At 47.6% G+C, this 22,884-nt stretch overlaps 1 protein-coding gene across 1 annotated transcript in view; it reads left to right on the top strand.

Moving 5' to 3' along the window:
• The window catches only part of LOC142573931 (uncharacterized), a 184,585-nt gene that overhangs the window by 84,258 nt on the left and 77,443 nt on the right, over positions 1–22,884 (top strand). The window contains exons 8-9 of the mRNA XM_075683132.1: positions 13,894–14,076; positions 17,082–17,189. Coding sequence (XP_075539247.1) covers positions 13,894–14,076; positions 17,082–17,189 — 291 coding nt within the window. The remainder of the gene's footprint in view (positions 1–13,893; positions 14,077–17,081; positions 17,190–22,884) is intronic.

The following is a 22,884-nucleotide window of genomic DNA, read 5'->3' as shown; positions in this document are numbered from 1 at the left end:
GAGGTGAACAGCGAACGCCTACACTTCCTCCTCTTATCATTCGCGTCTTTCTCTTTGCCTCTTCTCTTTCTCTTCTTTCTGTTAGTCATCACCGCTCACTACTAAGCATTATTGTCATTTGTAATCAATTGTGGTCATTACAAGCCGTCTTTAGACATGTTGTCATTTAATAGTAATTAGTAGTCATTACTAGTCATTACTAAGCATTTTAGTCATTTCTAATCAATTGTAGTCGTTACAAGTTGTCGTTAGACATATTGGTCATGTCGTAGCCATTAGTAGTCATTACAAGCCATTAGCAGCCATTTCAGTCCTTACTACTGATTACTTGACATTTCTAATCATTTCTAATCAATTTTGGGCATTACAAGCCGTCGCTAGGCATATTGGTCATTTCGGTTTCATTAGTAGTCATTACAAGTCATTAGTAGGGATTTCAGTCATTACTACTTGACATTTCTAGTCATTTCTCATCAATTTTGATCATTACAAGCCGTCGTTAGACATACTGGCCATTTGGGAGTCATTAGTAGTCATTACAAGTTATTAGTAGTCATTATTAGTCATTACTAGTCATTAACCTCTACCAATCTCTATTATAACGTTATCATTCACTAACTGTCACTATCAATAATTTTTCATTCCTTAATCTATTTTTAATCTGCCTTCATATGGCGTGATGATGCTTCGGCGGACATTCCGGTGGTCAGGTCTGCTGACACAAACTTCACCATGAGCCTAGAAAGGTTTTCGCCTTAAAAACAAATTCCACATTTTTGCTATGCGTTCCCACCGTGCAGGATCCGGGAATGGCTTCTGCGCGTTCACGCAGGCAAAGCCAAATCATAGGCCATTAAGAAATACAGCCATCCGCTGGTCACCCTTGACGCTGCCATTTTGCGAAACTCTTTTGTCTCGCGCTCTCCCGAACAAACGAGAACCACGAGAGCAGCACGCAAGGCTCCCTACGTACGCACGCAAAAATCGGATGCATGCGTACGAAGCGGCCGCGTCCGCATCACATACCGTCCGTGTTGCGTTCTGCACATGCGCACTTTGCCGAACGTAGCGATCTTACGTACCCAACGCCCTTGCGTACGCAACGTACGCAGTACTAAAACTGTCTATTGAATGCACCTTTCATACATTTCCTGCTAGCCAAATCACAACACAGAGCATTCCGATGTGTGCGCGGCAAATCGAGGAAGTCCGACCCACCGCGACCGGATAGTGAGCGAATATGTTCGCCCACATGCTGGACACTAACGCCTAATCGTTCATGTGTACGGCCACGTGAGCGGTGGCGGGTTCGAACGATCGCCTTCGTATGTTACGGTGTCCCGCTCCTATAAGCCTTTCACCGGACAGTTCCGCAAAGCGGGTCTGCGCACGCGCGAGAGGACGGCGCCACTCGCCGACCCGAAAGTTGTCCCAAGAGTCGGCGATTGCAGCGGCGGCACTGCAATCGTCCACTCTTGCATCGGGTGCCTTTTTCGTGGCTTCAAAGCGCTTAGGTGGTGTTTCGCCCGCTTTCTCTGAATGCCTCATGTTTTTAAACTCGTGAACATTTCAGCTCACCTCAACAGCAACAAGGCCGGCGGCTGATTTTGCGCGACATTATTTCTTCGTGCAGTTTTTATCTTCCAGGGCACTTAATGCAGCAGACGACGGCTAACACGCTACCTGAGGAAATCCGCGAAAAAGTTCGTTCGAGCAATGCGGAGCAGTTTTTTCACTTGAGATCTTGCTTCGTCAGTCGGTAACTGGCCTTAAGAATGTCGTGTTGGAATTGCGGAAAAAAATAGAGAAAAGGGCCATTATTTAAGGCGTAAAGCACGCGCACGTTGAGAATTCGTGTTGCTGAAACACAATGCATGCACGCGATATGCTCAAGCACGCGCGTAATTACCAGGGTTTCACGTTTTGACAGCGCGAAAGTATGTGTGCGTGGTTTCGTAGGTTCACACGCAGTGTATATGACGCATGCGATACCCATTTCCTTAATCAGACGCATAAAAATGTGAACGCTAAGCAATGAAAAAAATCTGCAGCCGCGATTACCAAAGCACCCCATAACGAAAATAGCGCCCCGCGACTGCTGCAACACACCGCGCCCGTGCGAGTAGCCGCAGCTCATGCCTCCAATATTGATGACGCGTCGGCAGCAGCCAGGATAAAGGCGAAATGCAAGAGGCCTGTGGAAAGATTCCTCGTTGGTGTTCCGTAATTCTCGTCGCACGGGCGCGGTGTGTTGCAGCAGTCGCGGGGCGCTATTTTCGTTGTGGGGTGCTTTGGTAATCGCGACTACAGATTTTTTTAACAAGTACTGGGGGGGGGGGGGGGCTCCAGGAGGGGAGATGTAACGGCTAACAGAGGCCTCTGAAGAGCACGTGACATTACAAGTTTTCCCATTGCCGCTTTGGTGCCCTGGAGGCGCTGTCAATAATATGAAGTAATGACACGTTGTTACAACGAGTAAATAAAATCTAATAAAGAAATAATATCACGCCGAGGCGCCAACTTCTCGCGCTGCGCTACTGCACCCGCGCGAGAATTACAAAACGCCAACGAGGAATTTACCGACCCACGTACAACTACGATCAGATTGCACGTTAAACATCCCCGGGCGATCTAAAGTTATTCGGAGCCATCCACTACGACCTCCCTCATAGCTTTAGCCGCTTCGGGACGTGTTACGGTTGACGTGTAACATCCCGGGCGAAAGGGATGCTCAAAGACTATGCATAATCAAAGCGGAGGATGAGGTCCTAATTTGCTATGGTTGGCTCGAGTGGTTGCCGATCTGGCAAGCGCTCTGCAGTGATGACAGGTCCCTTTGTGTGTGTGACCAAGGGGAGAACATTTTCCGCGAACTGTCCAACTCTAGGGGAGAACGCTTTCCGCGAACCAAACAGGACCCGCGGGTAGCCGCCAGAGGAGGCAAGCCCATGCAAACTCCTTTGGCATAAGGGATCCGCCGCCTACCTCCGACCATACTCCGTGGGTTGCCGCCAGAGGAGGCAAGCCCGTGAAAACTCACCTGGGAGCAGGGACAAGCCGCCTATCCCCGACCTGACTCAGTGCATGTCACGTGACGTTGACGTGAGCAAGATCCCGCCTACAATTTTAGTGGCCTATTTAAGGCTCCCCGCAATGTACTTTTTCAATTCATTCATTCTCTTCTTTTCATCTATCACCAACCATTGAATAAACAGTGCAAGTTTTGCACCAGATATCGTCTCGCCTTGCCTGGTCGCAATGGTCTACCGGACGCCTGCAGCCCGCCGACAACGCCACGCTACCCAATAGTAACGCCGGTCGAGGTTGAAGAAACAGGCGTCGCAACAATCGGTTGGCAGTGGATGGATACGCTACCCTGGAGACCCCAACTTTGGGCGACATCTAAGAGATCGTTTCCTCTTTTTCCTAGTGACAACGTTCTGAAGGAAGGTGTCAGGATTCATGACTGCATATGATGAGTACGCGGCTTTCTTCACTAAGATGTCACTTGGCTTTACGTATAATCTTTTTCTGGGAAGTACAGATCAGTGATTTTACTTTAACCGTGGACGGAAGTTTTGAGTACGTCGAGGTTGTTGCAGAGTGAAGAGTTAGCAGCACTAAGGGCAGCCGTGAACTTGAGGGCACTAAAGAAGCCGGAATTGTTTATCTTGACCAGAGAATTGGGCCTCCAAATTGCCGAATCAAAGAGAAAGCCGGAGATCATTGAGGCGATCGAAGCGAGCGGGAAGAAAAAGAAGAACGCGAGCGGGCAGCACGCGACGCATTCGAAATGAGGCGCCTAGATATTGAGTTTCTTAAGGCTCAGAATACTTAGACTACTAGAGTCACGAGAAAGCGAACGCAGAATGACAGACTTGATGGCACCCTACGCAGTAGGAGGGGACATAGGTCTTTTTCTGGTGAAGTGTGAGCGCACGTATGCGAAGGCAAAATTCGCGAGAAACACGTGGCCGCAACGCTTGCTTACGTTACTGCCACGTGAGGTAGCTGATAACATTGCCCGCATGGGGAAAGAAGAAGCAGAGGACTTCGATAAAGTCAAAATGAATCTGCTTAATAAGTAGAGATTATCAACGGAAGCATTCAGGCGAAAATCAGGAAGGTTGAGAAGACCAAAAGTGAGTCGTACTCAGATTTCGCATACACCTTGGAGGTAAACCTGAAAGAATGGCTCAGAGAAGAGAGTGCACTGACAAAGACAATGCAGTGCATTGCTTTAGAACAGTTCTACCACCGGCTGCCAGAAAACGTCAAGTATTGGGTTCAGGATAGGCCAGGCGTGGACATTATCACGAGAGCGGCCGATCTCGCTGAGGAGTACGTAACTCGCCGTGCGTTCGAAGGCAACGAAGCTCCTAAGAAGGAGATGAATAAATACAGACCCAGCAAGCCAGAGCGATGATCAAAGTCGAGTCACTATATATCCAAGGAAAGGTCAGATTCGGTGAAAATTAGTGACGAGAACAACAAGGGAAAGGAGGAGTCACCCGAACAGAGGGCAGAAAAGCGAAAGAAAAATGCTTTCGAGGCAAAGAAACCAGTAGTTGGCTACAACTGCCAGCAAACGGGGCATATCTCCGTGGGGTCCAAAAATCCCAGACTAGTGTTGGTCTCTAACTAGTAACGAGGAAAATCTGAAATTGCTAGAACCGTACATTCGAGACCTCGTGGTAAACGGCAAACCATGTATTGTGCTTCGTGACTCGGCAGCCACAATAGACGTGGTGCACCCGTCGTATGTAGATGAAGTCCAATTCACGGGAGAATATGCTTGGATAAGGCAAGCCGTAGAGGCCTCCAGTGTTTGTCTCCCTGTGGCAAAGATTCGTATCGAAGGCCCTTTTGGAGCACTGGATACTGAAGCCGCCGTCTCGGCACATCTCCCGCCACAGTATCCATATTTGTTTTCTAACAAATCTGAGGATTTGCTGCGACGTAGGGGAATCGGATTTAGCGAACGAATAGTGCAAGCCATAACTTGTTCCAAGGCAAGGGAGCTCGTGGCCAAGGCAGTGTACGAATGTCCAGTGGTGGAGGAAACAGTTTGGACGGAGGATTCGTCAACCAGCACCAAACAGGACAGCCCTATAGAGGATATGACGGGAAGTACACTAGCTAATGAAGAGCTCAGGAAAGCACCGGAGCCTGAAATGTCTCGACAGGCAGAATGCAGACGAAAGTTATTGAATGTAAGCACTGCTACATTGATTGCTGTGCAGGAAAAAGATTCCACCCTGGGTAACCTCAGGCCAGACGCGAAAGAAGGTGTGGGCAAACAACGTAAAGTTCCTCAAGAGGGCAGGCGTCATCTATAGAAAGTACACCAGTCTAAAGGGAGTGAAATTTGACCAACTCGTGGCGCCGAATCCCTATCGTGAGCAGCTCCTGCACCTGCTTCACGGGGACTTTTGGACAGGGCATCTGGGCATTCGGAAAACAAAGGACAAGTTACTGCAGGAATTTTACTGGCCCGGATACTTTAGGGAAGTGGAAGCATTCGTGAGAAGCTGCGACACATGTCAACGCATAATCAAGCCCGGAAATAAGGCTAAAGCGCCAATGAAACTTGTTCCCATTATCACGGAGCCGTTTGGGAGGCTCATAATAGACACAGTGCAACCACTTCCTGCAACGCAGTCTGGCTATCGGCATATTCTCACTCTACTATGCCCCGCAACGAAATTCCCAGAGGCGGTGCCCCTCAAAGAACGAAGCTCGCTGGAGATCGTCAACGCGCTTTTGTGCATCTTCGCGCGAGTAGGGTTTCCCGCAGAAATCCAGTCAGATCAAGGATCCGTCTTTACGACCGCACTGATCTCGACGCTTCTGGAAATGTGCGGTAATAAAATCATTCATAGCTCAGTGTATTGCCCGCAGTCCACTCAGTCGTTTAACGGCTTTTGCGAGCCATTTGTTATGAACACAAAGACGATTGGGAGGTTTGCTTGGCTGCAGCAATGTTCGCGCTTCGAACTGCACCGCACGAGTCAACAGGTTTTTCACCTTCAGAGCTCGTTTACGGTCGCTGCCTTCGTTCCCCTCTTCGAATTGTTCGAGAAGCCTGGGAAAGCCGGGCGGACGACCCTTCAGTTGTGTCATACGTGCTAGAGCTGTTAGACCGACTGCACACATATCAAGAATTAGCAGGGCAGGAAATACGCAGGGCCCAAAGCAATGCTAAGCGATACTATGACAGGACGGCTCGAACGCGATGCTTTGAAGTTGGGGAAAAGGTAATGATCCTGAAACCCTCATTGAAAAACGAACTACAGGTTCAATGGGAAGGACCGATTGACATAATTCAGAAATTATATGAAACAAGATACGTAATCACGGTACCGGGAAAACGAAGGACACCACAAGTGTACCACAGCAATCTACTTAAACCCTACCGGCAGAGGAGGCTGTTGTGAACATGTCCCTTAAACCGAGAGGGCAAGCAGGCTTGCGGCGTTTATTTCCCCGATGGGAACCGTTCGGACGAAAGCCCTGAGCGTTGGATTGAAGAACGCTCCCTATTGATTCTCTAGCCTTATGGACCAGGTGCTACGGGGAGTGGAGGACTTTGCACTTCCGTATCTCGATGACATAGCAATGTTTTCAATCATGGACGGACCATATGCAACAGCTGCGAACCGTGTTGTGTCGTCTACGAGTGGCCAACTTAACTGTCAAGGTTCTCAAATGCAAATTGGGGCGCGCAGAGGTAGCTTACCTAGGTCGTGTAATAGGGCAAGGCCATCGTTGGGCTTCCGAGGTTAAACTGACCGCAATAGACAACTTCCCGCAACCATGCACCAAGCTAGACATCCTTGGCTTGACAGGTTATTACCAAAGGTAAATCCCGCGTTATTCCGATATTGCAAGTTCTTTAACAGATGCTCTCAGGAAAAACAGAACCGCAAACGGTAAAGTAGGATGACGAAAAAGAACAGGCTTTTAGTATGCTGAGGAAAGCACTAACGAGTCAGCTAGTGTTGAACGCGCCCGACTACTCTAAGCCATTCATTCTTCAGTGTGATGCCAGCGACAGGGGTATAGAGGTGGGGCTTTGTCAAAAGAGAGATGACGAAAACGAACACTCCGTACTGCACGCCAGTAGAAAGCTTTCAGTTCGTGAGGAAGTATACAGTGCATTAGAAAAGGAAAGCGCCTGCGTAGTATGGGCAAAGAGTAGCAAAAGCCTCATGCCCCACTCTGGTTTCCGTGGCAATTCTAGGTTGATATTTTTTCATATGTTTTTTTATTATTGCGAAGTTGTAGTTGATTGTTAGGTGATTTTAATAACCATGTCTTAACGCTTTCAAGAAATGGGTGTCTTTAGTATTTAGGGGGGAAGGACGCGCGAAAGGGAGGGGAAAGGAGTAGCGAGTTTTCTTTTTTTTTTTTTCGTAAAGCCTAGTGGGTATTGGGGAAGGGTGGCCTTGTGCTCGCTTACTTTGTGGTTGTGGGTCCGGCACTGTTCTGGAGTGATGCTTGCCCAAACAGGAGACGGAAAAGTTGCGAGACCAGTTGGCAAGTCCAGTTTCACCGGACCGGACCAGGGAGAAAAGGTACATGAGCGCCACGAGGACTGATGAACGACGCTCAGGAATCTACCAGCTACGAACCAAGGGTTCGTCACTCCTGAGGGAAATTCTGCTGCTGAAACGCCGATCCCTCGTCCAGTGGCTGCTGGCCCCTACGCGTCGGGATCTGCCTCCCCCGCCGGAGATGCTGTTACGGTTGACGTGTAACCCCCCGGGAAAAAGGGATGCTCAAAAACCATGCCCAATCAAAATGGAGGATGGATTCCTAATTTTCTATGGTTGTCTCGAGTGGTTGCCGGTCTGGCAGGCACCCCGCAGTGTTGACAGGCCCCTTTTTGTGTGCGACCAAAGGGAGAAGCCTTTCCGCGAACTGTCCAACTATAAGAGAGAACGCTTTCCGCGAACCGAACAGGACCCGCGTGTTGCCGCCAGAGGAGGCAAACCCGTGCAAACTCACCTGGGAGAGGGGATCCGCCGCCTATCCCCGACCAGACTCAGTGGATTGCCACCAGAGGAGGCAAGACCGGGCAAACTCACCTGGGACACGGGATCCGCCGCGTATCCTCTACCAGACTCAGTGTATGTCACGTGACATTGACGTGAGCAAGATCACGCCTACAATTTTAGTGGGCCTATTTAAGGGGCCTCGCAATGTACTTTTTCAATTCATTCATTCACTTTTTTTTGTCTTTCAGCAACCATCGAATAAACAGTGCAAGTTTCGCACTAGAAATCGTCTCGTCCTTGCTTGGTCGCCATGGTCTACCGGACGCCTGCAGCCCGCCGACAACGCCACGCTACCCAATAGTAACGCCAGTCGAGATTCGAGAAATAGGCGTCGCAACAGACGTTAAAAACGTTAATCACCACAAACCTAATCAATACATACGGGCGTACATTCGACGCTAAACGACTGCATCCGTAAGTCGTAGTGAGCCTTGCAAAAGCGTCGATAATGTGCTAACTTCTGGTGGAGCTCAACACATAGCATGAATAAAGTCGCTTTTATGTCACAGGCGAGCTGCAGATGCGTACACTTTCACCGCAAGACGAAACTACATGAAACAAAGAGAGCACATTTGAAAAAAAGTCAACCTAAACGCGCTAGAAGCACTCACAGCGTGGACACATACAGTTTTTCGAAGCGGCAGGCGTGAACTAGGCTCAAAAGAACAGGTTAGGAGGAACCGTGGAACTTCACAAAGCCGTTCGTTTTTTTGCCACTTCCTCGAAGTCAGCCCGCCCGATCCTATTTATCCACACTTTCCTTCTTTGTGCGTTGCGCTCGCATGATGGTAAAGAAAGAAGCCTTGTGCCGTCGCTGTGTCGGTTGGGGCAGCCGAAGGCGCAGAAGCATGGCATCACGATTAATTCTCGTCCCTGAAACGCTCCATTTGTTCCGCTAACGCACTCGATCAGTCTGTTTGCGTTAACTTTCGTCGCGCAGGGCCAGCAATGGCGGTCGGAGGGCGCTGGAAAGAAAAAATATGCAAAAGCTAGGTGCCTTCTTCCACGTGAGACAGATTGGCCAATGGGGGAGCGGAGGAAGCTGGGGCGACAGAAGACGTGGAGGAGGAAACGTTGGGGAGAGCGGGGTGGCGGAAAGATATCAGAATGGCTCTACTTTTGAAAAATTAAGGTGTTTTAACCCCGGTGGAGAGGAAGAAAGAGGAGAGGGGCCGAGTTTGTCGCAAGCCGGGCGTCCGATCCGGCGTTTCGGCACGGCAAAACAACTCGATTCCGGCTGCCGTTCCGGCGCGTCGGACGCCAGATCGGACTCCGAATCGGACCGTGTGTCTCTCGCCTACGTGCAGCCTCCCCGGCATGATCTTCGCTTCACCGCCCATTTCATAGTTTTCCTCTTGCTACGCCAGGTGTGCGCACATTACTGGTGTGCCTTGCCTCCTCATAGAGGACGCGGGAGTTTCGAGGCACGTGAAGCACGGACATTGGAAAATCTGTGGGAGCGTAGACATACAGCTCCACTGTTTAAAAAAAAGAAAAAAAAGAAAGAACACGCACGCGCATTCCCACGCGCACTAGCGTTTGATTCATGGTCGGGGTCTCGGTGTTTGGCGTCACACAGAGGCTCGCGCTCTCAGCCTGCCGTCGGTGCGTCTCGAAGCGGGTAGCTGGGCAGATATTGTGTAATACGAGTGTCACACGTACACTTCTGAACGCCATCTGGGCCGATCAGGATCGGATTTCTTGATCGCGCCCAACAATTGATGGTCGCTGCTTTATGGTCCAACGATCCGGATCGAGTTATTATCATCTGCTGATCGTCAGCAACTCTCAGAACTGCATAATGTATTGGCTACAAATTCAGTTTGCAAAATATGGTTACATATAGGCAGTAGTTCAATATTAAAGATTAATATTGCTGGTTAAATATTTTAAACGTTTTTTGTTGAGGTGCCTTCCCTTCTCATATTTAGTGTTTTCAGAATACTGCGCTAGAGGGCGCATAAGTCAGTCTGCGATCGCGATCAACGGCCCTGATAGCGATTCTCGAATCCCGCAGGATCGCGATCGCAAATGACTGTGTATCAACACCTGATCCGCATCAAGCTCGATCCGGAGCGGCCCCGATCGCGATCAGAAGTGTACCTGTGACACCGGTATAAGAGTCCACATTGTGGAGATGTACATTTCGTCTGCTGTTGAAGTTCTGGTTGGCTGGGCTACACTGCAGCGAGGGGCCACAGCCAATCAGCACTTCAGCAGCAGACGAAATAGACATGTCCACTAGGTGGACTCTTACAGAATACCTCACCTGGCCTACGCTGCCGTGGCGTCACACGGAGTCTATGCGGGACCACGCCGTCGTCCGAACCTTGTTGAGTTGTTTGCTTCTTGAGATGCGAGGACGATAGGTACAGAAAATTCAACAGGTGGTTTGTTTGCATAAGATAATGAAGGCATATTTATTTACATACAAAAGCATACTCATATTGACAAAAGTACAGAGCGCAGTACATGTTAACTCGTAATATGCAGCAATATGCTTCTCGGAGCACACGCTAAATGTCAGATCACCCGTTTACATTCAGGCAGAGCACGCTGCATTCTGGAGGAGCACACGTATCGTCTTTTCTAGGACGCTTGCTGAGGAAACAGGTAACGTCATCATCGGCCAATCCAGTGGCCTGTTGCCGTCGCGAAACACCGAATTCTTTAAAGCGAAGCTTTGTTTGTTTCTTCCTTTGAGTTTCCCACTGCTGTTGTTGCTGCTGTGGCTGCTGCTGTCTGGCGTACCAGGTCGGGGGATGGTTCAGAGAGGAAAAGCTACGCGAGAATCTCGTTTGGGCCCCACCGCGTCGAATGTGCACAGTGCCCTCTGGAGCTCCTTGGGCGTCACCCATGACCCCCCTCAAAAGCATTGCAGAAACTGCAGCGCTCCCCGTCCTACTAACGTGCGAGTACAGAAGGGATGTGGATGGAACTGTAGAGAGGATTGAGAAGAAGAGGTGGTTCCCATACAAGGCGGGGAGGAGGTTACGTGAGAAGGCAAGAAAACCCTACTACTATACGACAGCGGTTACGAGGAAACTGAGTAAGCTTAAGTTCAAGGTACGGTCTAGTACGTTCCTGCTATTTCTGAAAAATAAACACCACGTAAATATGTTAAGCGAAGAAATTATGCAGGGCGTGCAGAAGCACATTTGATCCCGACCGCGGCAGCCGCATTTCGACGGGAGCGAAATAGAACACGCACGTGCAGTTAAATTTTAGGGCACGTTAAAGAACATCAAGGTGTCAAAATTAATCCGGAATCCACCGATACAGCGTGCCTCATGATCCGATTGTGGTTTTGGCATAGAGCCCAATAATCCAATGGAAGTTTAATACTTCTGCCACAATGCGATGTGCCATGTGAGGCAATGACAATGCTTAACCCTCTCAGAGGTTATGAAATATCGCGGACAACAACGCTTCAAGCAAACACCTCTCCCTGTGTGTTCCGTGCACTAGGCAGACAAACAGCAGTGATGCACGCAGGGTAACTAACGTTTAACATCAACTCGCCACTCTCGTGTGTATGAGCATGTGACTAAACGTTGAAAAAATTAAGCTCTCGTGGTCAACATAACCGCAAATTATCGTCAATCAAAGCAACCAGCACAGGAAGTTGCGCTTGCACCGATTCCCACAGTGCATGGGATCTGTATACTTTTTTCATAATCTTTCGTCGTGAGAGATCGCGCTTTGAGGTGCCGTGTCAGACTGCACTATCTCTGGGACCGTGCCACATTTCTCAACCTTTTACTTGTAGTATTTTACGTTTAAACTGTGCGACGTTGTATCAATTTCATGATCGCCATAGTTAATCATGTTTTAACATTAATTCGCTAGAGTACAGACGCCATCGTCGTTTTAGCATACATGACATAGTCATAGGTGCATCGATTGTAATACATGTAGTTCCTAACGACTTAACAATCCGTGCTTCTCTCGCTTACTTTTCTCTACTTCCCATATGGAACCGAACGTTCATCACGTCGTAAGCTCCCGTCGAATGAACGCACAAATCGCGCCGGCGTAGAAACCATGCCTTTGCTGCCATACGATCAGCATTCGGCTGGGTCGTCGTGGTGGTCCTGTCGTAACGCACGCTTTCCGACCCCTCACACAGTACTGGTCAATTCACAAAACCACGCTTGTTCACCTGAGTACTGGTTTGCGGTACCCCACCCAGAGGCGGATATATCCAGGTACTTGCAAAGTGCTTCGGATAACATCGGTTCCCACAGTGCGTGGATTCTGCAGAAATTCTCTTAATGCAGTCTTTCGAAGTGTGGTGCGCGGCGCTTGGATAAACTTTTAACGTTGACGCTGTCCCCACGATTTTAGCGATAACTTTTCTTCCAAAGTGAACATAGATTGGCAAAATATTTAGAACCCACTTAGACTCACTCAATTTTTTTTCTGAGGCTCATTCGCACTTGGAATTATCAAAAGTCTACACAGTCTGGCTCACTCAGACTCATACTAACCAAAATTCCACTCAGCCTGGCTCACTCAGGCTAGGACTTGCCAAAATTTTGCTCTGCCAGGCTCGCTCAGACTCACGGGTCAGTCTGCGTCTGAGTAAGTCGAGTGAGTCGACTCATGAGTGAGTTTGTCGGTTTGAGGTTGTCCCTGAAACCTCCTGTTGTCTCCTTCTCAGGACGAACTCTGCCAATTTGTCTTCATTAGATGGCGCACAATCGTCGAAAGACGAGCTTTACAGTGATGACACACCTTCCCGTTGGAATGCTGAAATCGTTAGCAGTTTATGACCTGAGCGTTTCGTGATCGGCTAATGCGCCAAACACGCATGCACACATGAAAGAGCACACACAAATACGCACGCGCACCCACTCACCTTCTGCTGTACTTAGTGTATCTTCCTGCATAAGATCTTCACCGAAAGTTTGCTCACACCAAAAAAATGAAGATAGCGTGAACATGCCTCTTGAAGGAAAGTTCCTACAACCGTAAATTCTTGACGGCACAGTTGAGGTCTAAATGTGTTCTAGGTGGTATAGCCAGCACAGCCACGAAACGATTTAACAGCCTTGCCACTCTTCGCTCGTGGCCACTGGCGTACATGGGAGGAGCTCGGGAGATGGGAAAGGCGCCGTCAGAAAGCATGCCTCGTTCAGGATTTCTTCAATAAAAGAAACGGTACTGTTAGACATGCGGTCAAACTAGAGAAATGTATATGGTACAATGCGTTTCTGTTATTTCTAAAAAAAAAAAATAAAAATAAACACCATACGGTGCCAATATTAGCTGCGTTGTGAGTCCTGCGCGAAAAACCTTTTTTTCTTCTTTTTTTCACTTGCTCATAGTGCATTGCTCGTAGTATTAGGCAACTAGTTTACATTTAGAGAGATTTCACAAAAAAGAGCTATGAAGTCGCACGCGTAAGTGATACTGATGCTTAGACGAAATCCAAGCACATATGAAAAAATTCCGACGGAACCCATCTCGCAATGAATGTCGACGTTAAAGCGATTAGCATTGAAGCGGTGTAGCGAGACGCCGCATCGCCAACGCTGAAACGCGTGACGCCTGAGGCTTGTACTGCAGGCGGGTTCCTCTCTCGGGCTTCTCATGTGCATGCTGTGTGTTCAGACAAGATTTTATATATATATATATATATATATATATATATATATATATAATGCTGGTTTGATTTACCACTCATACCAATATGCCCTAACCACTGAACTTCAGCCGCTGGATGTCGGCCATGACAGCGGTCAAGAAATTCTGCCCTTTTCTGATTGATGTATATCTCACCTCACGACAACAACCAACACTCGGCATTTTTTCTTTCTTTTTTTTTCAGATTTCTGCTCCCGACATGGGCATCATGGAGCCGAGCCATTACATTGTTACGTTGGGGGGAAATAAATATGAGGATATAATGGAACTGGTTTGGACGCAGCTGGTAGCATTGGATGATACTTTGAATGATGAAGATAGTGATGCCCCTAAAAGAATCAAAGCTATCGGTAAAAAAATGTATGAGGTGAGTAATTGGGGGCACTTCTTCAAATGAAGATAGCTTTTCTTCGTTATTGCCTTCGTTGCAATAGTGGTTCAGCGAGTAGTTTGGTTATAGTTTTATGATATTCTCGAAATAAAGTACTCGTGCTATTAGACTGGGATATATTAGGAGTGAGGATCAACACTCAATATGTTAAAACATATTCAATTCGCAGATGACATTGTCTTGTTCAGCAATGATGGTGACGAACTGCAAAACATGATTGAGGACCTTGACCAATAAATTCCGAGGGTAGGCTGAAAATTAATATGTAGAAGACGGGCAATGCTCAATAATGTGGCGAGAGACGAAAAATTCATCATCAGCAGACAGCCTCTAGAATAAGTGCAGGTGTACGTTTGTATAGGCCAGTTGCTCGCAGGGAATCCTGAACATGACAAAAAATTTTACAGAGGAATAAAAATGGGTTGAAATGGGAATAAAATTACGTACTCCTGAGGAGCAGGCAGCTTTCAATCAGCAACGCCACGAGCAGAACCGGGAGCTAGATCGCCTACGCCGTGCCGAGGCATCAGCCTGGGCACAAGAACAGGCTCGTGCAACCGAGCGCGAGCGGCAACTGCGTACCGAGGATCCGGCAGCCTATCAAGCCGTCGTTTAATGAACAGTCAGGATGAACCCAGTGATAAACACCGGAGCGGCACGTTTCAGCTTCTCTGGTTAACCAACTGTATGGAGTGCTTGGGCGGTGATTTTTGTTTCGTCAAACTCTTTGGCCACCGCCTGGCAGATTCGTTACAGCCTTTCAGGCTAGCGCCGAAAACAAGGTCAACGCAAAACCGGCTGGCAACGTCCGCGCGAAAGACGAGAGGCATAGGGCACAACAGCAAAGCGTTTTCGTCGAATGTCATCCCTGCTTCTCGACTTCGCTGGCTCAAGAATTTTTACCAATTTATGAGCGCTACAGATAATGTGATCTGGCATTCCTACCGATTTTAGCCATTTTTCTTACATTCTAAATGCTCTTGCACATGTTAACTTTACTTAGCCTGGGTTTATATGTTACCTTTGCCTTGTTTCTCGTTAGTTGTGTGTGCGCTGCAGCTTCATAATGAATAGCTACCAACTCGCCGAACTTCCACTACTTTTGCAATCTATATAATTATTATTTGCAAGTATATACTCGAGAGCACTGTAGTCAACATAACTAGTTATCCCTAGCATTTTCACGCTGTGAGCTACATATGTTCAGAAAGAAAGTTTAATGGAACTGATTCATAGAAATGAGAATGAATAAATGAGGGCTACTACTGTCATATTAAACAATTTGATTCGTGATCACTTGTGACTCAATCCTGCCATCACGTAGTTTTAACATTCAAATGACCATTCCTATGACTTTTCATTTAATTGATACCAATGACGACGTGCAAGAATCAAGGCTACCACTGTCATACTAAAGAAAGTGATTTGTGATCACCAATGACTCAGTCCTACCATCTCGTAGTTATAATATCTGAATCATCGTTTGTATGATTTCTCACTTAATATTCATTACACTATACTGCATAAAATACGAGAACATCGAAATGAGCGTATCAGTAATGATCATTGATAGCCACGCGTAATCTGTCAGCAGCAGTAACCAAAGAAATATTGATTTAAAGACTTTTTCATTGATATTAATACGGACGTATATGAAGACTACCACTATCATAATAAGCAAAGTGATCAGTAACTGACTCCTACCACTCCTAGTTATCATAATTGTGTCACCGTTTGAATTATTTTTCATTTTATATCATTGCGTATTGTATATCATTGTTATGCGAAAGTTGCGCTCGGCGTTATCAGTTAGCGATGGTAACCAACATGCCCATCTAATTACAGTGAAAATGACACCAATGAAGAGGCGCATGAATGAAAACTACCATTGTACCAGTAAAATAAATTATGCCCCTTCTTTCCCTATACGTCAGGACGCGAATGTTCATCATAGCTGCACGTTGAAGTCCATGAGTTTAAACATGACCGACGAACCCTTTCCCGTCAATTCAACGACCAACCAATCTTTTTCCCCTGTAGTACTGCTTCGTCGCTTAGTAGCCGAACAGAAGAGCCCTAGAAAAAAAGAATTCCATTGAGCGGAATAAAACGAAACTGGATCCACATATAGGGGGAGCCATAGAGTAGATGCTACTAGGGTGCAATTAGCGGAGGAATACTCGCTGCGCTGCAATCAGCATTTTGAACATCACCCCATGCATTTTGAACAAGTCTACAAAAGTGTCGCAAAGAAAAAATCGAACCAATTGAACGAAATTACATAGAGGCGATAAATAGCGTGAGACCGTTGTCAGGATTAATTAAGCTTAGGCACTGCTCAGCAATCGATATTTTATATGTGCGTCCTTTAAAATTACGCCGACTGCGTCACGCCAGGGTAGGTTTCGCCGCAGTAGTCAAGTCCCAGATTCCTGGACCTGAAGTTGTGTCACGCAATTGGTATTTAAAGTCAGGATAAATTATACGATTTCTCGTTCACTGGCTTTATACGACCTATGTATTGTTCGAGACAGCGAGCGAAAAGAAGAGACGAATCACTCAAGTGCGGTCTGTTTACAGTCGCGATAGACCGTGGCTTTTGTCATGGTTACTCGGGATGTCACGTGTTCGACTTGGCCTGCAAGGGTTGGGCCGTGCCTGTGTCGGGTATGGTTGTCTGCGTCGAGCCGGTGTTGGCTGTCGGTATACCCCAACATGGGGCCGCGTTAGGCCTAGTGGTGGTGTGCTACCTGGGATCGCACTTAGACTTTACACGAAACTTAATGGCGACGGCGGCCTGGAATGTTCGTGTAATTGCTATCGTAATAAAATATTTGGTGCCTGGACGGCCTATGAAGCCCACCGGTTCCCTGAGTGCTAAGGTATTGCTTTGAAAGTTTTATGCAGTGCGAATGGCCTCTTACTGTGGAAGTTTTGCTCACCTGTTCACAATCTTGAGGATCGTACTATTTCCTTTGCAGCTTTTAGAATACAGCAAAGACCTGGACTACACAGCGGTGCCCCGAATGACCTTAGCAAGTGAACTTGGAGTAGTTAACCCGGAGCCCGGCTTCAAGCTCGAGGTTGCTGTAAGTATATTATGTATTCATGTATCATTGGGAGGTTACAGGAGCCGCTTTAGTGGCTGCCATCTGTTCTCGCAAAGACGGTTGGAGCTGGGGACGTGCCGGGTGGAAGTAGGAATAGACGTGGGGAACTAAGAAGTTATCGCAAGGGAAACACACCGAGCGCCACACCGTGTCCGGTTTCCCTTCGTTCTTTTAATTCAAAATACTAAGGCAGCCCAGAACAGTTGAAAGTCTCGAGCACCGTCGGAATTGGAAGTCAGAATGAGCGGCGAAGAAAAACCGCGTTGTGCACCGCGGGGATCGCCCACTGCGGAGCGCATTCCCCTCGGAAGCCGTTCTGGAGCACTTGTAAGTAGCGTGGGGGTGTCACGGGGCCGAGCGGAAACAATAACGTATTTCGACACTTAAACAAAACTAACTTCAGGGTAAAGCTGAAAAACATGCATGGTGTTATAAGCCATTTCCAGAATTCATTTTTGCGCCATAAGCCCTTCATCAAAACGCTAATTTACTCTTACGGCGGGTAAACTGCAACACTCGCCGACGAACAACTTAAGCATTTGGTTAACAAATTTTGGTTTATTCTTCAAAATGCTTATTCATCCTATGAGTAGCTCGGCCAGCTACTCATGGAATTTGTCGAGGAATCAAATACATCAATGATAACTGCATTGCCATTGCCAAAGATGCTGCAAACAAATTCGTTAGCTCTACGTACTGTCAAGACATGTAAAATATGTATTTTTTCATAAAACAATATATTTGTATGTCCCAATAAACTGCGCCACAAATAACTGATATGAATGCTTCCACCTTTTTTTGTATATTTAAAAGAAAATATCACACAAACTTTAGAAGTAAATCAGTTCAAAATCAGCAATAGAGCGCATGCCGCTGATATGAAAAAGTTGAGGACAAATACTTCAATGAAACGTTGTAATTCAAGAACCTTCCTTACAATTTCGTACATATGCGACGGCGAGGCAAAAATCTCAATGACGCTGACCTTCGTTCCAATGTATTGCGCAGGAGCAGCTGTCACCGCTCGTGTATTGGGAGTAATTGGACAAAAATTATAGCCGCAACAGAGAGCACATATAAAAGCAGGAGTTCTGCAAAATGTGCATTATAATTGCGAAGAAACGATGGAATATACAAATGCGAAGATGCAGCTTGATAAAGTGCAAGAAAGTGTCACTGGAAACAAAGTTCACTGCATGTATACACAAAAGCTCGCGACAAGATATTTAAATATACATACAAGTACCCAATAAATATACATATCTAAACAAACGTAACTGCATATGATGCATCAAACGAAGCAAATAAACATGTTCAACCTCATTAGCGCTGCCGCAATGCGAAGCAAATAAACCTAATTAGCGCTGTCGGAACAAATCTCGTTCCCGCAAGGAACGCTTTTTCTAATTCACACTCCCTCTGTATGCACGCTGCCGATACACTTGCCTGCGAGGCTCTCATTCTTGCCAAGTGAAACAGCTCTGGGCTTTCCACCGCCAATCGTTGTGTGCCTTTGGACCTTCAGTCATTCGTTTTATTTTTTTCGCGCTGCTTGCCGCAGTTTCCCTCCACGCCGGCTTTCTGTGCAGCTGGTTCTTTGTTACGCTTACTGATGTGACCTCAGCGCTTCGTCTCTCTCTGACATCGCGAGAGCTCACTTTTTCTGTCACTCCACTACATGAAACAGCCTTAGTGGCTCCCCCAAAACACCGCAATAAAGCGTGATTAGGGCGCTGATCACGTTGAAAGTAAATACTGCTATTGAAATATAAGACCAACTTTCGCGGTAGGACCCCGCCTTAGGCAATTACGCAAGAGAACATTTCCACATTTTCGCCCTCCTTAAATTGTGCGCAGCATGTGTAGTGCTAGTTGCTCTCTCAGAAGCTGGTCTTTCTTTTGTAATTCCTTGCTCTCTCTGTTCCGCTCTTCCTGTTCGCATTTTCTTTTGTTTACTGCCGGATTATTTGGTGAACGCTTGGCGAGAGCAATCTTCAATTGCAGTTCTTTTAGCTTTGATTCGCCTTTTCTCCTTCACTTGGTTATTTTTTTTGCTGCTTACTGTTCTTTTTTTCCACGTTTGCTATAACTAAAACTATCCCAAATTTTTCTATTGCAATACTGTAATCAGCCCTCCGCGACTGGCCAAAACTTTTTTGGACCACCCCCACTTCACCTGTACCCGCCGTGGTTGCTCAGTGGCTATGGTGTTGGGTCTGAGCACGAGGTCGCGGGATCGAATCCCGGCCATGGCGGCCGCATTTCGATGGGGGCGAAATGCGAAAACACCCGTGTGCTTAGATTTAGGTGCACGTTAAAGAACCCCAGGTGGTGAAAATTTCCGGAGTCCTCCACTACGGCGTGCCTCATAATCAGAAAGTGGTTTTGGCACGTAAAACCCCAAATATTATTATTACTTCACCTGTCTGTCACGCGACGTCACGAACATCACGATAGCTTCCCGTCTGATATGACGTGTACAAAATGATTATGCATGATTTGACCTAAAAAAGAAAAATAGTTATATCTGATTCGACGCCTTTTCGTCATCCGGCTATTGGTCAAACATTTTGGGCTGCACCCACTTCACCTGGCTGTCACGTAACGTCACAAAACCGCAAAAACTCACCGCTTCAAAGTGACGTGTAAGCATTAAAGATGCATTAATATGCCGAACAAAACTGAATTTTCTTCTGAATAGCCGCAGACTGCCCCGTTCCGAAAGGAATAAAAGATGGCTGCCGCCGATCGGTCAAGCGCTGGCTACTCGCACCTGCCGGAGAGCGTGGGTTTATTTGCTTATAATAAAGCTTCTTGCGTGGCCGTGTAACGTTTTCGAGCACTTTCGGTAGTTTACGACCTCATGCTACCAACTCTTCTTTGCTGAGGATCCGTTTTAGCCTCATCTTTAAGCTTCCGTTGCATGCCGCTGCGATTTTCGACCAGCCACCGCAAGCTATCAAGGCAAAGCGGACCAATCGCAGACTCCGGCACCACCTTCTTCATCCGGTTATCGACTTTCAGTGCAGTGGCTCGGCCCTATCGAATCCCTCTCCAGTTGAGCGTGCTCCTCGCCTCTGGTCAGCCAATTAAATAAGACAATCCACTCAGTGTAGGCAATGTTATTCGTTTTTCAAGCAAACAAAAGTGACCGCCTATGAACGGGGAGAGCGTTTGATTGGTCTGTTCAGACAACCCTGCGGGTGACCGCCCGCTGCTTGCGTTGGCGGTTACGCAAACTTGACGTCAGGAGATTGGAATAAAAACATATTGGAATAGCTTTACGTTATAGGGCCCAATATTACTGAAGTCAGGACGAAGCGTAGACTATCTCATTGCTGCCAACTATTTAATAACATCTGGACTAGGAGAGGCGGGTCTTCATCGCAGGAACTAGGAGACGACGACAAAGGCGGGCACCGTGATGATGAAAACGAGAAGAAATGTGTTTACAATATTTCTACGAAGTGGTCACTCGATCAAAGTCCCGAGTGGTTCTGCTTAAAACGGAGGCCGACCGGCCTTAAGTGACCTTCCACGCATCATCATCATCATCATCATCATCATCATCATCATCATCATCATCATCATCATCATCATCATCATCATCATCATCATCATCATCATCATCATCATCAGCCTGGTTACGCCCACTGCAGGGCAAATGCCTCTCCCATATTTCTCCAACTACCCCGGTCATGTATTAATTGTGGCCATGTTGTCCCTGCAAACTTCTTAATCTCATCTTCCCACCTAACTTTCTGCCGCCCCCTGCTACGCTTTCCTTCCCTTGGAATCCACTCTGTAACCCTTAATGACCATCGGTTATCTTCCCTCCTCATTACATGTCCTGCCCATGCCCCCCCCCCCCCATTTCTTTTTCTTGATTTCAACCAAGATGTCATTAACTCGCGTTTGTTCCCTCACCCAATCTGCTCTTTTCTTATCTTTTAATGTTACACCTATCATTCTTCTTTCCATAGCTCGTTGCGTCTTCCTCAACTTAAGTAGAACTCTTTTCGTAAGCCTCCAGGTTTCTGCGCCGTACGTGAGTGCAGGTAAGACACAGCTGTTATATGCTTTTCTCTTCCATGTATGTACTTCCACGTATAGCCAAGGCAATTGGTGGAAATATCCGGCACTAAGGAAAGCGGTGGGACCGTCACAAGAAAGGTCGTTTACCTCTCGTCGTTTCTTGATTGTCTGAATCATATCAGAAAAGGCATGTGGGTGCGCCCACGGATGTGCCATTACCTGAGTGTTCTCCGCAAAGCTTTGGTCTTCGTGTCGATTTGTGGCGCCAATGGCCTCCGCCCCCTTCGTGGCTTGCCTTGTTTTCCGGGTTAGCTTAGCGAGTGGCGGGGTCAAAGGGATGACATTCGCTCGTAGAGGAGGGCAACTAGCTCGACAAGGTAAAATGAGCTGGAACGTTGCCCGGAATTGCGATGTTGAATTCCAGGCCGATCGTAACAATACAAATTTGGCAACTGGGAGCACCACGCGTTCCACAGAGCATGTACTTTGCCTGGCAGACTGTCATCAGAGACGTGGTTACGCTTCTAAAGGTCTTGGAAAGAGAGCGAGAGAGAGAGAGAGAACAACTTTATCGTTTGCCCGGGATGGGGTCAAGGAAAGGGGAAGAGGTGGAAGATCCTCTTCTGTCTTCTTCCTTTTTTAGGCGGCAGCCAGAAGCCCTTGAGCACCGGCGGCGTTATCGGCCATGCGGACGAGTCGGACTTGCACTTCCGGGTCGGAGCTGAGCAGTGCGGTCTCCCACTGCTCCAGAGACCTGATTTCTAAAGAAGAGTGATCTTTCTGTTCGACGTGACTACATTTGAGGGGGCACGACCAAACCATGTTCTGAAGGTCTGCCCTGCCTTTGCAGATTTTGCATTCGGTTATATACAGTCCTGGGTACAGGGTTAGGGAAGGTGTCGGGCTGGAGCAAGCGCCATGCCACCGATTGCCACTTAGTTAAAGTTCTGTGTGCTGCAGGATACTTGGCCCTCACATGTTTATAATGATCAAGGATGTCTTGATAGGACACCAGCTTGTCCCGCCCCGACCGGCGAAACGAGTGAGCGTCAGCGGTGGAAAGGTCGGCGTCTACTGGGTTGGTTAGACCTCGAGATGCGTCGCGCGCGTTCTCGTTCGCCGGGAGGCTGGAGTGGGCCGGCGCCCAGACGATTTGGGCCTCCTTGACTCGGTTGCCACAAAAACCGGTCAGCAGGATGTTGAGTGCTTCGGACGACACCCGCCCGCTTGCGAAATTTAGGACGGCCGTCTTGGAGCTGCTCGCTATGAATTGGTATTTGGAGGATTCCGTCATTGCCAAGGCAATGGTCACGTCTTCCCCAACTTCCGGAGATGTCGTGAGGATCGTGCCGGACGCGATTGAATCGCCCCGTTGATTTACTATTGCTAAGGCCATGGCGTCGCGATCGTCATAATCGGCGGCGTCCACGTAGACCACGTCCTCAGACATCTCGAATCTTTTCTCCGTTGTCTGTGCTCTTGGCTGTCTCCGTTCCGCGTTATATACCGGGTGCGTGTTCTTCGGTAGTGGCGGAACGTTGATGTTTGACCTGATCTCCGCTTGGATGTCCAATTTGGCTCCGGATGGGGATTCGTGATTAATGTTCAGGGATTGTAAGATGTGCGCCCTGTTCGGCTC

Source organism: Dermacentor variabilis, chromosome 3, assembly GCF_050947875.1.
Source record: "Dermacentor variabilis isolate Ectoservices chromosome 3, ASM5094787v1, whole genome shotgun sequence".
Lineage (NCBI taxonomy): Eukaryota > Metazoa > Arthropoda > Arachnida > Ixodida > Ixodidae > Dermacentor > Dermacentor variabilis.
Note: the sequence above shows the minus strand (reverse complement) of the source record. Positions and strands in the feature narration are given on the sequence as shown.